Source organism: Amblyomma mixtum, unplaced genomic scaffold (assembly GCF_055824585.1).
Source record: "Amblyomma mixtum isolate Tamu unplaced genomic scaffold, ASM5582458v1 scaffold_124, whole genome shotgun sequence".
Taxonomy (NCBI): Eukaryota; Metazoa; Arthropoda; class Arachnida; order Ixodida; family Ixodidae; genus Amblyomma; species Amblyomma mixtum.
In genome coordinates, this window is record NW_028317656.1 from 1 (window position 1) to 18,689 (window position 18,689).

General features: G+C 51.5%; 1 protein-coding gene across 1 annotated transcript; it reads right to left on the reverse strand.

Annotated features, from left to right (window-relative positions):
• Nucleotides 1-1,198: 1,198 nt before the first annotated feature.
• Nucleotides 1,199-11,790, reverse strand: LOC149324897 (uncharacterized; the record flags this gene model as incomplete). Its single annotated transcript, XM_089565208.1, has 2 exons — nucleotides 10,530-11,790; nucleotides 1,199-1,324 (listed from the first exon to the last, which is right to left on the reverse strand). Coding segments are annotated over exons 1-2 (1,264 nt in total), but the record flags the coding sequence as incomplete, so codon positions are not given.
• Nucleotides 11,791-18,689: the final 6,899 nt, after the last annotated feature.

Genomic DNA, 18,689 nt, shown 5'->3' on the forward strand with positions numbered 1-18,689 from the left:
AAAAAAAAAAAAAAAGACTGGATCCGGGACATTTATATATATATATAGCGAAGAATAACGAAGCGCATACATCGCTATATACTCCTGTAGGCAGTCAAGTACTTCACGCTCTCGCAACCTATATATATATATATACATATTTATATACATATGGAAAGGGGAATGAGGGGCTCGTTATAAATATGACAGCCGCAGAAACCAAGGGACACAGGAGATTTTAATTTATTTTGTGGTGTTGATGAATTTTAGAATATTACTGAATATGTTATCGGTTAGAGCTAATTGATTAGAAAAGCAGAAGAAATAACAACCACATGCCGGCGGTGGGAACCGAGCCCATGACCTCCGAATTACACGTCCGGTGCTCTGCCTCTGAGCTACGGCGGCGGCTGTCGAATCTTCTGCTTTCGGGGGTATTCATTTTAACGAGTAACCTAACCTTGAGAGTGGTCATCAGCGCCACCCACGTTCGTAAGCGGCTGACGTAGTACGTCCTGAGTTACCGCTGGTGTGGCGTAGAACGTCATCGAACGACGAGGGTGGAAGCTGTGTGAGAACCCTCTTAGGCTTCCTATTGCGTCAAGGCTGCCAGAACGGGCTTTTTACTTTTCCTGGGATGTTTTCGTAGTTTCACAGCCTTTTCGAATATTCAGTATGATGTCATCACTGAACTGTAATTGACATCTTGCAGACTGACATTACTGTGCAAGACATGTTGCGCACCTAACGGCTGTTCTGCCAAATAACCTAACCAGCTTAACGTGGTTGTTCCCGTAAACACTGATATAAAATATATGTGACCTAATCGAAAAGCTAAATGAAATTCTGTGGAAACACAGGAAATTTTTCGGTTCCATTAGCCACACGTAGAAAATGCGCCCGAAATGGAAACCAATATAAGTAATAACTAATAACCTAAAGAGACTGGCAAACTAAAGGTGCTCACAAAAGCTGACGGAGCACACAGATCCCTAGCATTACTGTCCTCACTGACAAGCACATCCAAAACCTTGTGTTGAATTGGGCAGGTTGAGTGGGAAACTCCGCAGCACCCTCTTTAAATCGTGGCGGAGTGCTCACGCTGGCCAGCACTTAAGCTCCGGTCTACTTTTCTTGTTCTATGTACATGACTACTCACAATCAAGCACGCACTCGAAATTAAGGGCAATGTATTCCCTACATGGTGTCTGCTGCTCACCTGAATTAAGGCCTCCTTTGCCATCAGTGTTGGTCCTAACTGCAAGCCTAGTGCAGAACTGAAAGAGTACATCCAGGTCCACGGCTACCTTTTGATCAGAGGACCCGCAGAAGCAGGTTAGTCCCGCTGAAACAAAAAAGTGAAGCGGCAATAAATAAGTGTCCGCCATAAATCTTTGATTGCACTGATGCTACACCTTTTCACAAGTGGATTCCCCACATTCTTACTGGCAGTGTTCAGCTCGAATGCTCGAATAGAGGATGCAGAAAACCACTCCCGTCGCAATGATCATATTCTATGGCATTCCCGGTACTAACGCATCCGAAAATTTTACAGGCTGTGAGGAAATAGTCATCAACCATTGCCTTCAGAACTTGATTAACAATTGACCTTGAGAACATCGAACGCTCCAATCGCCTTGCCCGTTGCAAATCAAACCACACTCGCCTAATCATCGGGAAGTTTAGTTCATCTAAAAGTAAAGATGCCATATTATCGAATGTTCATTAGTTTAAGGAAACTAACTTTAGCGTCGGCGGGGACTTTTCCCTGAGGTCCGAAATGTGCGAAAGCGTTCGGTAAAGAAAAGACAACAAAATTTGCTTTGAATTTTAAGACATTGCATATTGGCACCAGGCGCTACGTGTACGATGAAACCACGAAAACAGTCAAGGAAATAGTAATTCGTCCCTCACAATCAGATTAGCAATCACCTCATCATGAACCGTCTAGAAACCGTACCACGAACGCTTATTTATCGAGCCTCTCACTCTCCGCTGTACACACTAACATCCGTAGTTTTATTCAAAAGCGTGAAATTATTTCTAGCCTTGTTTCGTCAACTAATAGCAACCTAATTATACTAACTGAGACTTGGCTAGGCGGTGGCATAAGGATAACAAAGTACTGACTGATCTACCAAACTTTCAGGTTTTTCGGAAAGACCGTGAAGATTCACGAGGAGGGGGTGTACTCATTGCTGTCAGCCAAGATTTATCATGTTCCCTAATACAAGATTCATCCGACCTCGAAATGTTGTGGCTAATCTTAAACGCAGCACCTCACGCAGTTTTACTCGCCGTTTGTTACAGGCCGCCACACAGTAGTAACGCCGGTAACTCAGCCGACTCCTGAAAACCAAAAACAGCAGGCAGTACCTAGCTCCCAGCCTGCCTTAGGCGAGGTCTACCGACAAATTATACAAGAACTGAGGTCCTTCAAGGAGGAGTTTCAAGCTTTTCCAATTTACGTGAACGCTCAATTCCGAGAAATTCGAGAGCAGATTGCAAAAAACCGACGATACACGGAGACGGCAATTTCTGCACTTCGGAAGGAACATGCGTATAAAAGACATAAGTCGAAATTCGCTCGTACAATGCACGTGGACGAGCCATCCGATACGGATTCAGCATGCCAGCCAAACCTAGAGTAAAGATCTGGCAGTGGAACTGCCGGGGATACAGGAGAAAGCAGGCTGCTCTTAATCTCCTTCTATCTCAGGAATCTGACCCACCGGCAGCTATCCTAATTCAAGAACCCCACCTAATGCCTATTAAACTCCAAGACTATGTGACTTATCAGCACGACTAGCTAACTGCCACGTTAGTGCACAAATTATACACTGCCATATTGCATGATTCTTTCCAGCTGGACATTGCGCATTGCTATATAACTATTCTGCCTCTCCAAAGAGGAGCGGCAAGCACGCACGTATTGAATGTCCACAGCCCCCCAAAAGACAGGCACGCAAAATTGGCTTCCCTCATAAAGAAATTTCTGACCTTAGCGGGCCATGCCCCCTGCGTGATTGGGGGCGACTTCAACGCACCACACCCTTCATGGGGCTACCCGGCGCCGACACCAAAAGGCCGAAAACTGGAAGAAGTAGTGACGCAAGAGGGGTTATCGATCCTCACCGATCCCACTTACCGTACGAGGCTGGGAAACAGTGTCAGTAGAGATACATGTCCTTACCTGACGTCCACCAAGAACATACAAAACGCCATTTGGAAGAATACCGAACAGCACCTGGGAAGCGATCACTTCATACTCTCTCTGGAGATAAGCAGAAACGCGTGCAAGCGCGAAATAGGTATCGCAAGAGTTACGAACTGGGACAGATGGAGAAAGGCCCAGGCATCTACTGCAAACCCTATTACCGACCTAGAGGAATGGGTTAAAGATGAGGCGCATACTTTGAAAGCCTTTACGAAAGAGGTCTGCACGACAGAAGATTGCCCAGCGGTCGATCCGCACCTTCTGCATTTATGGGAAGCGAGGCACTCATTGACAAAGAGATGGCGCAGACAACGGGTTAACCGCAAACTCAAGAAAAAAATAGAGAAGATAAACAAAACGGCAGAATCCTATGCCATATCCTTAACCAGACAGAACTGGAATTCGCTCTACGATGGTATTCAGGGGAAGCTAGGTGTGTCAAAGACTTGGAAGCTCCTTCGTGTCCTAATCGACCCCAGCAGCAGCAAGTCGACCACTAAAGACAGGCTCACGAAGATCGTACACACCACCCCGGATACGGACACAGAGTTGATGCAAAAGCTCAAGACCAGGTCTCTCTGCACTGACCAAGCTGGACATCGCACTCACGAAAGAAGAAATCAAAGCAGAAATCGCGGCCATGAGAAAAAATGCAGCTCCAGGTCCAGATCAAATAACAGCGAAGCTCTTATTCAACCTCAGCGATGACACCATCACCTCGCTGGTGGAATGCTTCAACGAACAGCATTGGGCTACAGGAACGTTACCAATATCCTGGAAGACAGCCGAGGTTCGGTTCATTCCGAAGCCGAACAAACCCCTTAAACTGGATAATCTAAGACCGATATCGCTGACCTCGTGTTTGGGGAAGCTCATAGAGAGGGTCATCAACACGAGACTGAGTAGATACTTAGAAGAAAACAACTTCCTACCTAATACTCAATTCGGCTTTCGCCCTCACCTATCGACACAGGACGCCCTCTTGTACGTGTACAAAGACCTCCTTGAGACACCTCCCAAGTCAGAGACAAGGGCCATCCTGGCACTTGATTTGAAAGGAGCGTTCGATAACGTTCTACACAAAAACATACTGCAAAGCCTCGCCGATACCAACTGTGGCGCAAGAACCTACAACTATATCAAAAACTTCCTATCAGCCAGGCAAGCCACTATAAACTTCGGTGGAATAAAATCGGATCCCATCACTCTAGGCCCGTTGGGAACTCCGCAAGGGGCGGTACTGTCACCCCTCTTGTTCAATTTGGCTATGAAAGATCTACCAGGCCTTCTTTCCGAAATCCCCGGCATCAAACACACATTGTATGCGGATGATATCACTGTCTGGTGCAACTCGGGGAGTGACGCCGAGATCGAGGAGCGTCTTCAAGCAGCAGCCGACACGGTGGACCGGTACGCCAGGGAGAGAGGCCTCCAGTGTGCGCCGGAAAAGTCCGAGTTGCTAATCCTGAAGAACCCGAGGACACCCCTAGCGCAGAACATCTCGGTGTTGGTTGGTTTGGTTGGTTTATGGGGTTTAACGTCCCAAAGCGACTAAGGCTATGAGAGACGCCGTAGTGGAGGGCTCCGGAAATTTCGACCACCTGGGGTTCTTTAACGTGCACTGACATCGCACAGTACACGGGCCTCGAATTTCTCCTCCAAAGAAATTCAGCCGCCGCGGCCGGGATCGAACCCGCGTCTTTCGGGCCAGCAGCCGAGCACCATAGCCACTGAGCCACCGCGGCGGCGAACATCTCGGTGTATGAACATCTCGGTGTATATAGAGAACCACCCAGTACAGAAACCCACGGAGATCAAGATCTTAGGGCAGTATATCCCGCTGGGGCGACAGAACACTACCACTATGAAGAGGCTTACAACATCCACCGAGCAAATCCTCCGGATGATACATCGTATCCGAAATAAACACCATGGCAAGAAGGAAAGGGACACCATCCGCTTAGTGCAAGCTTTCGTGATCTCTCGGATAATGTACGGGACGACATTCCTTAACCTCTCCAGGTCGGAAAATGAAAAGTTGGAGGTACTCATCAGGAAAGCCTACAAGATGGCCCTGGGGGTACCGAACTCAACGCCAACGGCAAAGCTCATGGCTCTAGGAGTACATAATACCCTCAAAGAGATGTGGGAAGCAGAATGGCTCTCACAACTGAATACGCTCGCACTCACAAAACCCGGCAGAGAACTGCTAGAAAAACTCCATGTTAATCAGCCCTATACAATTGACCAAAGGGAAGAGGTCCCACGCGATGTGAGAAGACCCATAAACGTGCACCCCATTCCGCGGAATGTGCATCCCGCTTATAACATCGAGAGGAGGAAAGCAAGAGGTGAAGCCCTGCAGAAGAAATGGGACAAGCAAATTAACACCCTTTACGTGGACGCAGCAGGACCAAAGAATGGAGTCATGACTATTGTGGTCTCAACGCCTTCAGGGTCGATGGTGAACTGCGTCTCGGTGAAAACATCTAACCCCACTCACGCAGAGGAGGCAGCTATTGCATTAGCTGTAGTATCTAACCCCAACGCCGTTGTGCTCACTGATTCCCAGAACGCCTGTCGCAACTTCAATAACGGATTAATTCACAAGTCAGGGTTGTCATTGCTGACTAGGCATCCACCCAACCAAGTCTCAGTCATCTGGTTCCCCGGTCACCTGGAACTACCAGGAGGAAACGAAGCCGCCCACAGGCATGCCCGAGCTCTTCTATACCGGGCGTCTCCCCCTGACGACCATGAAGGGTGCCGCGACCTAATAGGTTTAGCAGTGTATGCTGACAATCTTGCGCCATACAGAACAGCCAGAAAGGAGTACCCAACAGCACACAAATCCCTCAACAAGTCAGAAGTTCTTTTTATCTGCATTTCCTGCTTTTTCGACTGTGTTTGAGTCGTCTTCCCCCCACTGTAATGCCTCACGGCGCTGTGGGTACTGTAATAAATAAAAAATAAAAGAGAACACCCTTAGGAGACTACAAACCAACACCTACCCAACACCAGCTAAATTACACCAGTGGTACCCTAAACTATACTCTCCGCAGTGTACACATTGTGACGCGGTAGCTAACCTCTACCATATGGTGGGGGCATGCCAATATAATCCCTTAGTTGACCCCATTCCCAACCCCTCGGAGGAGCAGTGGGAGGCTAGTCTGCTCAGCGATGATCCTGACCGTTAGCACTGGCTGGTGGGGAGGGCCAGCGCAGCAGCAGGAGCCAGTGGACTACCGGACTAGGTGGCCCACCCACATGTTCTGAGAATATTGAAGCGGGTAGACGACGACGACGACCAAGAGCGTGGGAAGAGTAGAAGACGACAACGAAGTTCGGACTGTGTTCTCGGTGCCGCTCGCAGCTGTTCTTTTCTATTTGTAAATATTTGTAATGTAACGGGGGGTTTAGTACGAGGTACTGGGGCGACGGGAATGGCAACGGCAGCAGTCCGGGATCAGGTCGGCGAAAGGCACACAAGCGTAGCGCCAAAGGCAGCCAAAGACTCTCGAGAGCACTGTCACTTCGTCTTCGTCTTTGCAAAACCATCAGACGCATCTTCTTTAGCCTTACAATCGCCCCGGGGACAAGAGGAGCCATCCTGGCGACTTAGGATGATGGCAAGACGGCGGGGTCGTAGTAGGGCTTGAGGCGCTGGACATGAACGGTCTCCCGTCCTCGGCGGCGGAGATCAGGAGACGGCGTGAGGGGTTCCACGACATAATTAACCGGAGAGGTGCGCTCCAGTACACGGTAGGGACCATGGTACTTTGCCAGAAATTTTGAGGAGAGACCGGGAGTGCCTGAAGGGATCCAGAGCCACACAAGTGCTCCAGAAGAATAGTTCGGTGAGGTTTGGTCTTGGTCGATGCGAGAGCGCTGGCGATACTGGGTGTCAGTCGTGAGTGAGCGGGCGATTTGGCGGCAGGCTTCGGCGTGTTGCGCGGCTTGGGAAACAGGCCGATATTCAGATTCATCAGGGTGGTAAGGGAGAATTGTGTCGATAGTAGCAGAGGGTTGGCGGCCGTAAAGTAGGAAGAAAGGAGAGAAGCCGGTGGTGGACTGCGTAGCGGTATTGTACGCATAAGTAACGTACGGAAGAACTAGGTCCCAATTCGTGTGATCAGAAGCGACGTACTTGGAGAGCATGTCTCCGAGGGTTCCATTAAATCGTTCAGTGAGGCCATTGGTCTGCGGATGATAGGCGGTGGTAGTTCGGTGAATCGTGTTGCACTCTTTGAGAAGCGCCTTCACCACCTCAGATAAGAACACGCGGCCTCGGTCACTGAGCAGTTCACGAGGTGCACCGTGACGAAGGATGAATCGGTGCAAAATGAAGGAGGCAACGTCCGTCGCTGTGGCAGCCGGAAGGGCAGCAGTTTCGGCATATCGTGTAAGGTGATCCACCGCTACAATAGCCCAACGGTTGCCGGCTGCAGTGTAGGGAAGCGGACCGTATAAATCAATGCCAACGCGGTCGAATGGGCGTGGAGGGCATGGTAACGGCTGCAGCTCAGCAGCAAAACGATGGGGAGGTGTCTTGCGACGTTGGCAGGGAATGCATGAGCGTACGTACTTCATGATGAAGGTGTACATTCCGCGCCAGTAGTAGCGCAGCCGTATGCGGGTATAGGTCTTGAAAACGCCCGCGTGACCACTTTGGGGGGCAGCATGGAAATATGCGCATATCTCCGAGCGTAAGTGGCGTGGAATAACGAGCAGCCACTTGCGACCTTCGGAGCTGTAGTTACGGCGATAAAGTAGGTTGTCACGAATCGCAAAATGGGCAGCTTGGCGGCGGAGCGCACGTGACGGGGAAGCAGCCGTCGGGTTGGCGAGAAAGTCGAGTAGGGAAGCGATCCACGGATCCATGCGTTGCGCTGAAGGCATGTCGCTGAGACGAAGCAAGGGCAGAGAAGCGCCGGAGGTGGAAAAGGTGGAAAGGCTGGCGATCTCGGCTGGAAGGGGGCAGCGTGACAGTGCATCGGCGTCTTGATGCTTGCGGCCGGTGCGATACACGACGCGGATATCATATTCTTGCAAGCGAAGGGCCCATCTAGCGAGGCGGCCGGAGGGGTCTTTCAGGTTGCAAAACCAACAGAGCGCATGGTGGTCGGTCACAACGTCAAAAGGGCGCCCATAGATGTACGGTCGAAACTTCGCGAGGGCCCATACAATCGCCAAACACTCCTTTTCAGTTACGGAGTAATTGCGTTCTGCTGGTGTGAGTGTGCGGCTAGCATAAGCAACGACGTATTCGTCAAAGCCAGGTTTTCGTTGGGCGAGGACAGCGCCGAGGCCAACACCGCTGGCGTCCGTGTGAACTTCGGTAGGAGCGGCCGAGTCGAAATGGCGCAGAATGGGCGGCGCCGTGAGGAGACGGCGCAAGGTGTTGTATGCGTCGTCGCACGCTGGAGACCACAGTGATAGATCCGCACTTCCAGACAGCAGTTGAGTCAAAGGCGCAGCAATGGACGCAAAGTTGCGAATAAATCGGCGGAAATACGAGCACAAACCCAGGAAGCTGCGCAGGTCTTTGATGGAGGTGGGTTTGGGAAAGTCAACCACAGCACGAAGTTTCGTTGGGTCGGGACTGACACCCTGCTTAGAGACAACATGACCTAAGATGGTTAATTGACGGGCGGCAAAACGGCATTTTTTTAAGTTCAGCTGCAGGCCGGCGTCAGAGAGGCAGGTCAAGACGTGCTTCAAACGGGAGAGGTGGGTGTCAAAGTCCGGGGAAAAGACCACAATGTCGTCGAGGTAGCAAAGGCATGTCTTCCACTTAAGTCCGCGCAAAATGGTGTCCATCATCCTCTCAAAAGTCGCGGGGGCGTTACAAAGCCCGAAGGGCATCACCGTAAATTCATACAAGCCATCCGGTGTCACAAAGGCGGTTTTGGGGCGATCGGCTTCTTTCATAGGAACTTGCCAGTACCCGGAACGCAAATCGAGGGAGGAAAAGAGTTCGGCCCCTTGCAAACAGTCCAGAGCGTCGTCTATGCGCGGGAGGGGATAGACATCTTTGCGCGTAATCTTATTAAGGCGGCGGTAATCTACACAGAAGCGGATGGAGCCATCCTTCTTTTTGACGAGTACCACAGGCGACGCCCATGGGCTGCTTGAGGGCTGAATGACGCCGCTCTGGAGCATCTTGTCGACTTGGTCTTCAATAACTTGGCGCTCGGCGACAGACACACGATAGGGACGTTGTCGCAGCGGTGCGTGGTCACCTGTGTCGATGGCATGGGTGACAGTGGAAGTTTGGCCCAAGGAACTTTGATGTGAGTCAAATGAGGAGCGAAACTGATCAAGTAAAGTGAGAAGCTGTGCCCTTTGCGGCGCTGGAAGGTTGTCGTCGATGGAGCGAAGGAATGCTTCGGTTGAGGAGGGATCGGGCGCAGCAGTAGGTGGGCTGAGTGCGGCTATGGAGAGGTGCGGCGCGTCGTCCGCCTCTTCGCGGATGAGCAGAGACGCGAATGGCTGTACAGTGCCGAGACATTCACCTAGGCGCAAGGCGTTGGGGAACGAGAATGGGTTAGACACGAACAGTACGGAGAGGCCAGCGGATATAGTCAGTACGGCGTATGGCAGAGGCAGGCACTTGCGGTGCAGAAAGATAGAGGACGGAGTGAAGAGGACAGTGTCGTCGCGAAGAGGGCCGCAAGAAAGGGGTACGAGGACAGAAGAGCAGGGAGGCAGGTCAATGTCTTCGGCAACGAGGGCCTTAACACAGGCACCAGAAGGGGGGGCAGTGTCCAAGACAGCTTCGGGCAGGTGAGAGAACTCGATTTCAGCTCGAGCACAATCGATGATAGCAGCATGGCGCGATAGGAAATCCCAGCCCAGGATAACAGCATGAGAACAGCAGGGCAATACGACGAATTCGACGGCATAGATGGTCCCCTGGATGACAACGCGAGCGGTACACGCTGCTGACGGCTGGATGTTCTGAGCGCTGGCAGTGCGCAGTGAGAGTCCAGCAATTGGCGTCCTTACTTTTCTTAAAGAACTACACAGCTTTGCGTCCATGACGGAAACCGCAGCACCAGTGTCGACAAGCGCCATGACAGAAACGCCGTCGACGGAAATTTCAATGAGGTTAGCGGCTGACGGATGAGGCCTTTCGAAGTTCGTTGTGGACGCAGTTCTCGCCTCAGGAACTGCGGCGCCTAGTTTTCCTCCTGGTTAGCGGTGGGGCGACGTCGCATAGGCGAGATAGACCGGCGTCGTGGAGAAGAGGGCCGGCGGCTGGAGAGGGTAGAACGGTCCGGCGAGAAAGTACGACTTTGCGGCGGCGCAGCTGGCACAGAGCACTGACTCGGTGGAGGCCAGTACCCAGGAGCTTGGGGAGCAATTTCCGCGTCCGGGAGACGACGGCGGCAATGCCGAGATACATGACCTGGGACACCACAAAAGAAGCAAATCGGCCGATTGTCTGTTGTGCGCCAATAATCGCTGACCCTTGGAGTAGGTCGACGGTAAGCCACTGGCCCTCGCAAATGCGCCGGAGGCGCATTATAGATTTGCGGCTGCGGTCTTGCGACGACATCGGCATACGTCACTGGAGCCGCGACAGGAGGCGGTCTTGCGACGGCTTCGGCATATGTGAGCGGAGCCGCCACAGGTTGTGGTCTGGCGACAACGTCAGCGTATGTCAGCGGAACCGTGACAGGTGGTGACGGATGGGCCGGTGGAAGAGCCTCAGCAATTTGTTCTTGAATTGTATGTCGGAGGGCTGGAGCCAGATATGATGGTCGGTCGTGAGCGCTCGGCAGAAAGGAAAGTTGACGTGCCACTTCTTCCCGCACGAAGTCTTTAATCTGCTGTAGCAGCGATGGGTCAGGAGCAGGCGTGAGCCCGGCAAGCGACTCAACCTGCTGTGGCCGCTGGCGTGTCAGCATCCTCTGCTTGCGCAACTGCTCAAAGCTTTGACACAGCGTGACAACTTCAGCAACGGTACGCAAGTCGCGCGCTAGAAGCATCTGAAAAGCGTCGTCATCGATGCCTTTCAAGATGTGTTGGATCTTGTCGGCTTCCGACATACGAGCGTTGACCCGCTTGCACAAGTCGACGACATCCTCAATGTAGCTAGTGAAGCTTTCACTAGCCTGCTGAGATCGTTCGCGCAATCGCTGTTCGGCTCGGAGTTGCCTGACAGCCGGCCGACCAAATACTTCGGAAAATTTAGTCTTAAAGGTGGACCAGGTTTGAATATCTGCCTCATGGTTGCGATACCAGAGGTTAGCCACACCGGCGAGGTAAAAGATGACGTTGTTTAGCTTCGTCACATCGTCCCATTTGTTGTATACGCTCACCCGCTCGTACGATGTGAGCCAATCTTCAACATCGTTCTCGTCGGTGCCGCTGAAAATGGTCGGGTCCCGTTGACGAAGGGAGCCGGCACAGATGACAGCCTGGCCCACTTGTACGGCCTGGTGTTGGACGTCCTCAGGCATCTTGCGCGTCGGGAGAGCACGACTACGGAGCTCCAGGGCCGATGTTTTTACCCCGGCACTTCCACCAAATGTAACGGGGGGTTTAGTACGAGGTACTGGGGCGACGGGAATGGCAACGGCAGCAGTCCGGGATCAGGTCGGCGAAAGGCACACAAGCGTAGCGCCAAAGGCAGCCAAAGACTCTCGAGAGCACTGTCACTTCGTCTTCGTCTTTGCAAAACCATCAGACGCATCTTCTTTAGCCTTACAGTAAATATATTCTTTCCCGCAACATATTTGGTGGAGGTGCGGCTTCCCCCTACGTCTACCGACGACGGAGCTCAGCAGCGGCCGCCAGTTGCCTTCACTCATCATGACCCAAGACGCCTCCCAGCAAACCTCAGCCCCGGCCATGACATCACTCGTTCTTTCTCCCCCTCGTCACCCTAGGACATTTTCTGGTACCGACAACACTGACGTCGACGACTGGATCAACATGTACGAGCGAGTGAGTACCTACAACCGCTGGGATCCGACCCTTATGCTCGCAAATGTAATATTCTATCTAAAAGACACCGCCCGGGTCTGGTATCAGACCCACGAAGACCATCTAACCAGCTGGGACGTGTGCAAAGAGAAACTCCGCGAATTGTTTGGACGGCCGCTCGGCCGAACACTTGCCGCTAAGAAGGACCTCGCCTCCCCAGCTCAAACATCTACGGAGTCCTATGTGTCGTACATTCAAGATGTGCTGGCCCTCTGTCACAAAGTTGACGCCAATATGCCCGAGTCTGACAAAGTCGGCCACGTGTTGAAGGGAATCGCCGACGATGCCTTCAACTTGCTCGTATACAAGAACTGCACTACAGTCGACGGAATTATTAAGGAATGTCGACGCTTCGAGGAAGCCAAAAGCAGGCGTATTAGCCAGCCGTACACACGCCTCCCCAATACGGCTGCGACTTCTTCATGTGAAGACCGGCGACACGGGGAAACTCCAGCGCCCCAGAAAATGTGACCCGGATCATCCGGCGCGAGCTCGAAGCTATGTCCCGTACCCCCCTGCATCTGCATGATGGCGACACCCGCTTGCCTACCATCTCTCTGGTACAAGCTGTCGTCCGTCAAGAGCTTGCAAACCTTGGTTTCCAGCCCGTCAGCCCTGTACGGTCTTCACCACCACCCGAAATCACTGCGATTGCTCCTGGACGATCTTCGTACTTCACTCCACGTCGCCGAAACCCTAACGACTGGCGGACCACCGACGACAGGCCCATTTGTTTCCATTGCCACCGCATTGGCCACATCTCCCGCCACTGTCGAAATTATTGGTCTCGTCGCAGCACATACCGTCCTCTCAGCTCCCACCGCGACGACGAACAGCCCAGCCACTACACGCCCCCTCCAGCCCAGCACAGTGCTACAGTCGACGGCCAGATTCCCCGCTCCAGCCGCTCCCCGTCCCCCCTGCGTCGACAGTCTCGTTCGCCCCAACGCCGTCGCTCCTCTCCTGGCCCTTACGGACGGAAAACTAGACGCTGCAGTGTCTGGAGGTGATGCTGCAGTACAGCCGCAGTCCCAAAATCCTCGATTAGCCCTTCGCGCACACCATAATTTGCTCCCCATTCATGTCGATGGAGTGCCTGTGAGAGCCCTGATCGATACAGGCGCGCACGTATCCGTCATGAGTTCAGCCCTACGACGCCGCCTCCGAAAACTACTGACCCCTGCACCCAAAGCCGTTCTCCGCGTTGCCGACGGCGGAACGCCTCATGTTGTTGGACTATGCACAGCCCGTGTGACCATATCCGGCCGCCATACATCCGTTCTGTTCTCTGTTCTGGACCAGTGCCCTCATGAAGTCATTCTTGGCCTCGACTTCCTGTCTGAGCATTCAGCCCTCATTGACGGCGCCACTAATGTTGTTCAGCTTGACCTTCCTCTTTCTGCTGAGTCGCCGTCCCGAGTTATACACCGTCTTTGTGCTGTCGACTTTGTCCGTGTACCGCCTCAAGCCGCAACTTACATTTCTTTCTCATCTGTTCCCCCTGTACCTGATGGTCACTACGTAGTCACTCCGGAACTCGACGTCGCCCTGACGCGCAGCCTTGCGCTTCCACACATTGTATTTACGATGTCGGCCAACCGAGCGTACCTTCCGGTCCTGAACTTTGGTTCATCCATTCAACCGCTCCCGCAAGGCATCTCACTCGCCACGCTGTGCCCTGCTGCCGAATGTGTGATATCAGTGGTGGACAGCTGCTTACCTTCCACTCAGCAATGCCGGTTGCCTGTGGCCCCATCAACAGCGAACCCAACGGACGACTACGCCGACTTGATCGCTTCTGACCTACCGCCGATGCAAGCTCGCGATCTTAGGTGCCTCTTATCATCTTTCCGCGACATCTTCGACTTTGATAGCCGTGTTTTGGCTCGGACCTCTGTGGTGACGCATCACATAAACACCGGTGATTTCGCTCCTCTCCGCAGACGTCCGTACCGAGTGTCCAGCGCCGAACGCACCGTCATAAATCAAGAGGTGGACAAGATGCTCGCAAAAGACATCATCGAGCCCTCGTCAAGTCCTTCGGCTTTACCAGTCGTCCTGGTGAAAAAGAAGGACGGCAGCTGGCGCTTCTGCGTTGATTATCGGCACCTCAACCGCATCACAAAAAAAGACGTATATCCACTCCCAAGGATCGATGATGCCTTGGATTGCCTCCACGGCGCCAAATATTTCTCTTCAATTGATCTTTGATCGGGGTACTGGCAAATTGCCGTTGATGTAAAGGACCGCGAGAAGACCTCCTTCGTGACACCTGATGGCTTATACCAGTTTAAAGTCATGCCGTTCGGCCTCTGTAACGCCCCGGCTACCTTCGAACGAATGATGGACTACCTTCTTCGTGGGTTTAAATGGTCCACCTGCCTCTGTTACCTAGACGATGTTGTGGTTTTCTCGCCTACTTTTGCCACGCACCTCGAGCGCCTCTCCAATATTCTGACAGCGTTTCGTAACGCCGGACTTCAGCTGAACTCATCGAAATGCAAGTTCGGTAGTCGCCAACTCACTATTCTCGGACACCTCGTTGACGCTTCTGGTGTACGCCCAGATCCCATCAAAATTCAAGCTGTGAAGGACTTTCCTCTTCCAAGGTCATCGAAAGATGTGCGCCGCTTTGTCGGCTTGTGCTCGTATTTTCGCCGTTTTATCAAAGATTTCGCCGGCATCGCTCGTACCCTCACCGATCTTCTGAAGAACGACACCCCCTTTACCTGGGGCCCTGCTCAAGAGAACTCATTTTCATCCCTCGTCCATTTGCTGACCACTCCGCCCAGCTTTGCACATTTTGACTCGTCGTCTCCCACAGAGGTTCGCACCGACGCCTCCGGATATGGCATCGGCGCCGTCCTAGCCCAACGTCAACAGGGTCAAGATCGAGTCATCGCTTATGCTAGCCGCCTACTTTCAGCCGCAGAGCAAAATTACGCCATTACTGAGCGCGAGTGTCTTGCCCTTGTCTGGGCAGTAGCTAAATTCAGACCCTAACTGTTCGGCCGTTCATTCGCTGTTGTCACTGATCACCACGCTCTCTGTTGGCTGTCTTCACTTAAAGATCCCACCGGTCGCCTTGGTCGCTGGGCATTGCGCCTCCAAGAATACTCACACTCCGTCGTGTACAAGTCAGGGCGCCATCACCAGGACGCTGACTGTTTATCCCGATACCCTGTGGAACCACCTGACCTAGAGGATGCTGAGATCCTGCCCTGCCTCTTAGCTATCTCTGATCTTGCCGATATTGCCAACGAACAGCGCCACGACTCATCTTTACGATCTATCTTTAATGGCATCCGTTCTGCAAACCGATCTCCGTCTCTGAACCTTTATGTGCTCCAGAACGGCATTTTGTATCGCCGAAACCTACGCTCCGATGGCCCTCCGCTCCTGCTCGTGATACCCAAACGTCTACGCTCTTCTGTCCTTGAAGAACTGCACGATCTGCCGACAGCCGGTCACCTTGGCGTGTCCCGCACGTACGCTCGGGTGCGGCATCGCTTCTTTTGGCCTCGTCTCTATCGTTCCGTCAAACGTTACGTGGCCGCTTGCGACCTGTGTCAACGTCGGAAAAGGCCCTCCACATTGCCTGCCGGTCTTCTGCAACCCATCGACATCCCTCCGGAACCTTTTCACCGTGTTGGCCTCGACCTTCTTGGCCCTTTTCCGACGTCCCTCTCCGGCAACAAGTGGATCGCTGACGCAACTGATTATACGACTCGGTACGCCATCACGCGTGCTTTGCCGTCCAGCTGCGCTACCGATGTTGCCGATTTTCTTCTGCAAGACGTCATCCTTCACCACGGCGCCCCTCGTCAACTGCTCACCGACCGCGGTCGTTATTTTCTATCCAGAGTAGTTCACGACATTCTTCGTTCGTGTGACACGCAGCACCAGCTCGCGACAGCTTACCACCCACAAACCAATGGGCTTACGGAAAGGTTCAACCGCACGCTCACCGACATGTTAGCCATGTACGTATGGCCAGACCACCGAGATTGGGACGCAGCCTTGCCTTATGTGACATTTGCATATAACTCTTCCCTTCATGACAGAACAGGCTATTCTCCTTTCTACCTTTTGTTTGGTAGGCATCCCACCTTGCCTTTGGACACACTCATGCCGCCTTCTTCAGCCCCCACCACTGCTTACGCTCGGGACGCCATCTCCCAGGCCACGCTGGCGTTCCAAATAGCACGTAGCAGGCTCCAAGCCTCTCAAGTTTCCCAGAAGTCAGCCTACGACCGCCGTCACCAGGCCGTAGAATTTACCCCAGGATCACTCGTCCTTCTCTGGACGCCCTCTCGCAGCGTCGGTCTCTCCGAGAAGCTCCTTTCGCACTAACATGGCCCTTACCGTGTCGTGCGCCGTGTTACCGACGTCAACTATGAAATTGCTCCCCTTGAAACCTCGCCATCGTCCTCTGGCGCACCACCGACATCGTCCACGTCTGTCGCCTTAAACCTTATCACAACGCTCATACGTCGCCGCCCTAACGCCGAGACGGCGTTTCAGCAGCCGGGGGTCCGAAGCGGGTAGACGACGACCAAGAGCGTGGGAAGAGTAGAAGACGACAACGAAGTTCGGACTGTGTTCTCGGTGCCGCTCGCAGCTGTTCTTTTCTATTTGTAAATATTTGTAACTATATTCTTTCCCGCAACAATATTGAAGAAATAAAGATGTTTGTAATCAATCAATTCCGTCAGCTTAATAACGTACTAAGTCAACTGTCCACAAAGCATCCTAATTCACAAATCTTCCACTTGAGCGCTTTTAATTTTCCAAATACTGACTGGCATAACCAGGCCACACCAATAGCTAACAATGGAGAATCAAGGGAATTCTGAGAATTTTGCGACAACCTCAATCTTACTCAGGTAATACTTGAACCTACCCGCGTAACATAGAACTGTGCAAATATTTTAGATCTCTTATTAACCAACCACCCGGACAACGTACAGCCCGTTACATACCTGCCTGAAAAAAGCGATTACATATTGGCGCTAACCTTGTCCTTACGCCAAACCGGCACCAGAAATGCCATAAAACCTTCCGTCTTTATCACAAAGGGAATTATAACGCCATAAATAATGAACTTAATGCGTTCTTTCAAGTCTTCTTGCCGCGTTTTCATTCCCGCAGTGTTCAAGAAAATTGGTTACTGTTCAGAGACAAACTAGAAAGCTAACCAATAGATTCATCCCCCAAATTAGTTTTCGCTCTAATTCACAAAAGCCATGGTTTACTAAAATATGAAACGTTTGGAGAACAAAGAGAAGCGCCTTTACCGTTCAGCCATGTCTGAGGGGACGCATAGCGCATGGGTAAAATATCACGAAGCTAAAAAATCATATGAGTGTGCTGCTGTGTTTGACTCTGCCTTTTCATCCGTATTTACGAAAGAAACTGAAATATCTTTTTCAGCACCATCCTCGATGATAAATGATGCTATGCCACCAGTTTTCCTCAGGTCAATTGACATTTCGTCCCTAAGTGAAAACATGAAACTTTCATATTCATCCGGTATTGACAATATTTGTGCGCAATTTTTATGCTTACTTTTTTCATTCACTGTTAACCGGTCAACTAACACACGATTGGAAAATGGATAAGATCGTTCGTCTTCAAACCGGGTAAAAAAAATTCGCCGCTTAACTACCGTCCCATTTCCCTTACCAGTGTGGCCTGCAAACTCATGGAACACGTCATCGACTCCAATGTCGTGAGCTTGCTCGACTGTCAACTTTTCTCATCCTGCGCAACATAGTTTTCGGAAAGGTTTGTGAAGCGGAACACAGCTGGCCATTTTTATTCATGATTTGCACGCTAATCTTGACTACCCTACAGACCGATGCCATTTTTCTAGACTGCCAAAACTGGGGTTTGACAAGGTTCCCCAAAAACGCTTACTACTGAAACATTCATATTTGAACCTGCCTCTAATATGTTTAAATGGGTAGAATTCTTGACTAACCGCTCACAGTGAGTCACCGTTAACAGCTACAACTCTTGCCCTATTCCAGTAATGTCAGGTATCCCGCAAGAGTCTGTCTTCAGTCCGTTTCTGTTTTTAATTTATATTAACGATTTACCAACGAATGTATGTAGTAATGTTCGGATGTTCGCAGATGATTGTGTAATTTGTCGCCAAGTTAATAACGCCTCTGACCAAAAATCTCTTCAAGACGACCTTAACCGCATTAAGGAATGGCGTGCTAATTGGTTAATGGAACTTAACCCTCATAAATGTAAAATCTTGTCCTTCACGCGTCGCCGCAACCCACTTCATTTCCCATACGCGATAGGTTTTATCATACAAGCATTTGGGCATTACCTTGCGTAGCTATTTGTCCTGGAGCACAAACGTTAGGAGCATAATTTCATCTGCTAATAAAACACTTGGATTTTTAAGAAGCCATCTCCGCCAAGCCCCTAAACATGTAAAGTTATTAGCATACAAACACCTTGCAGACCAAAATTAGAATAT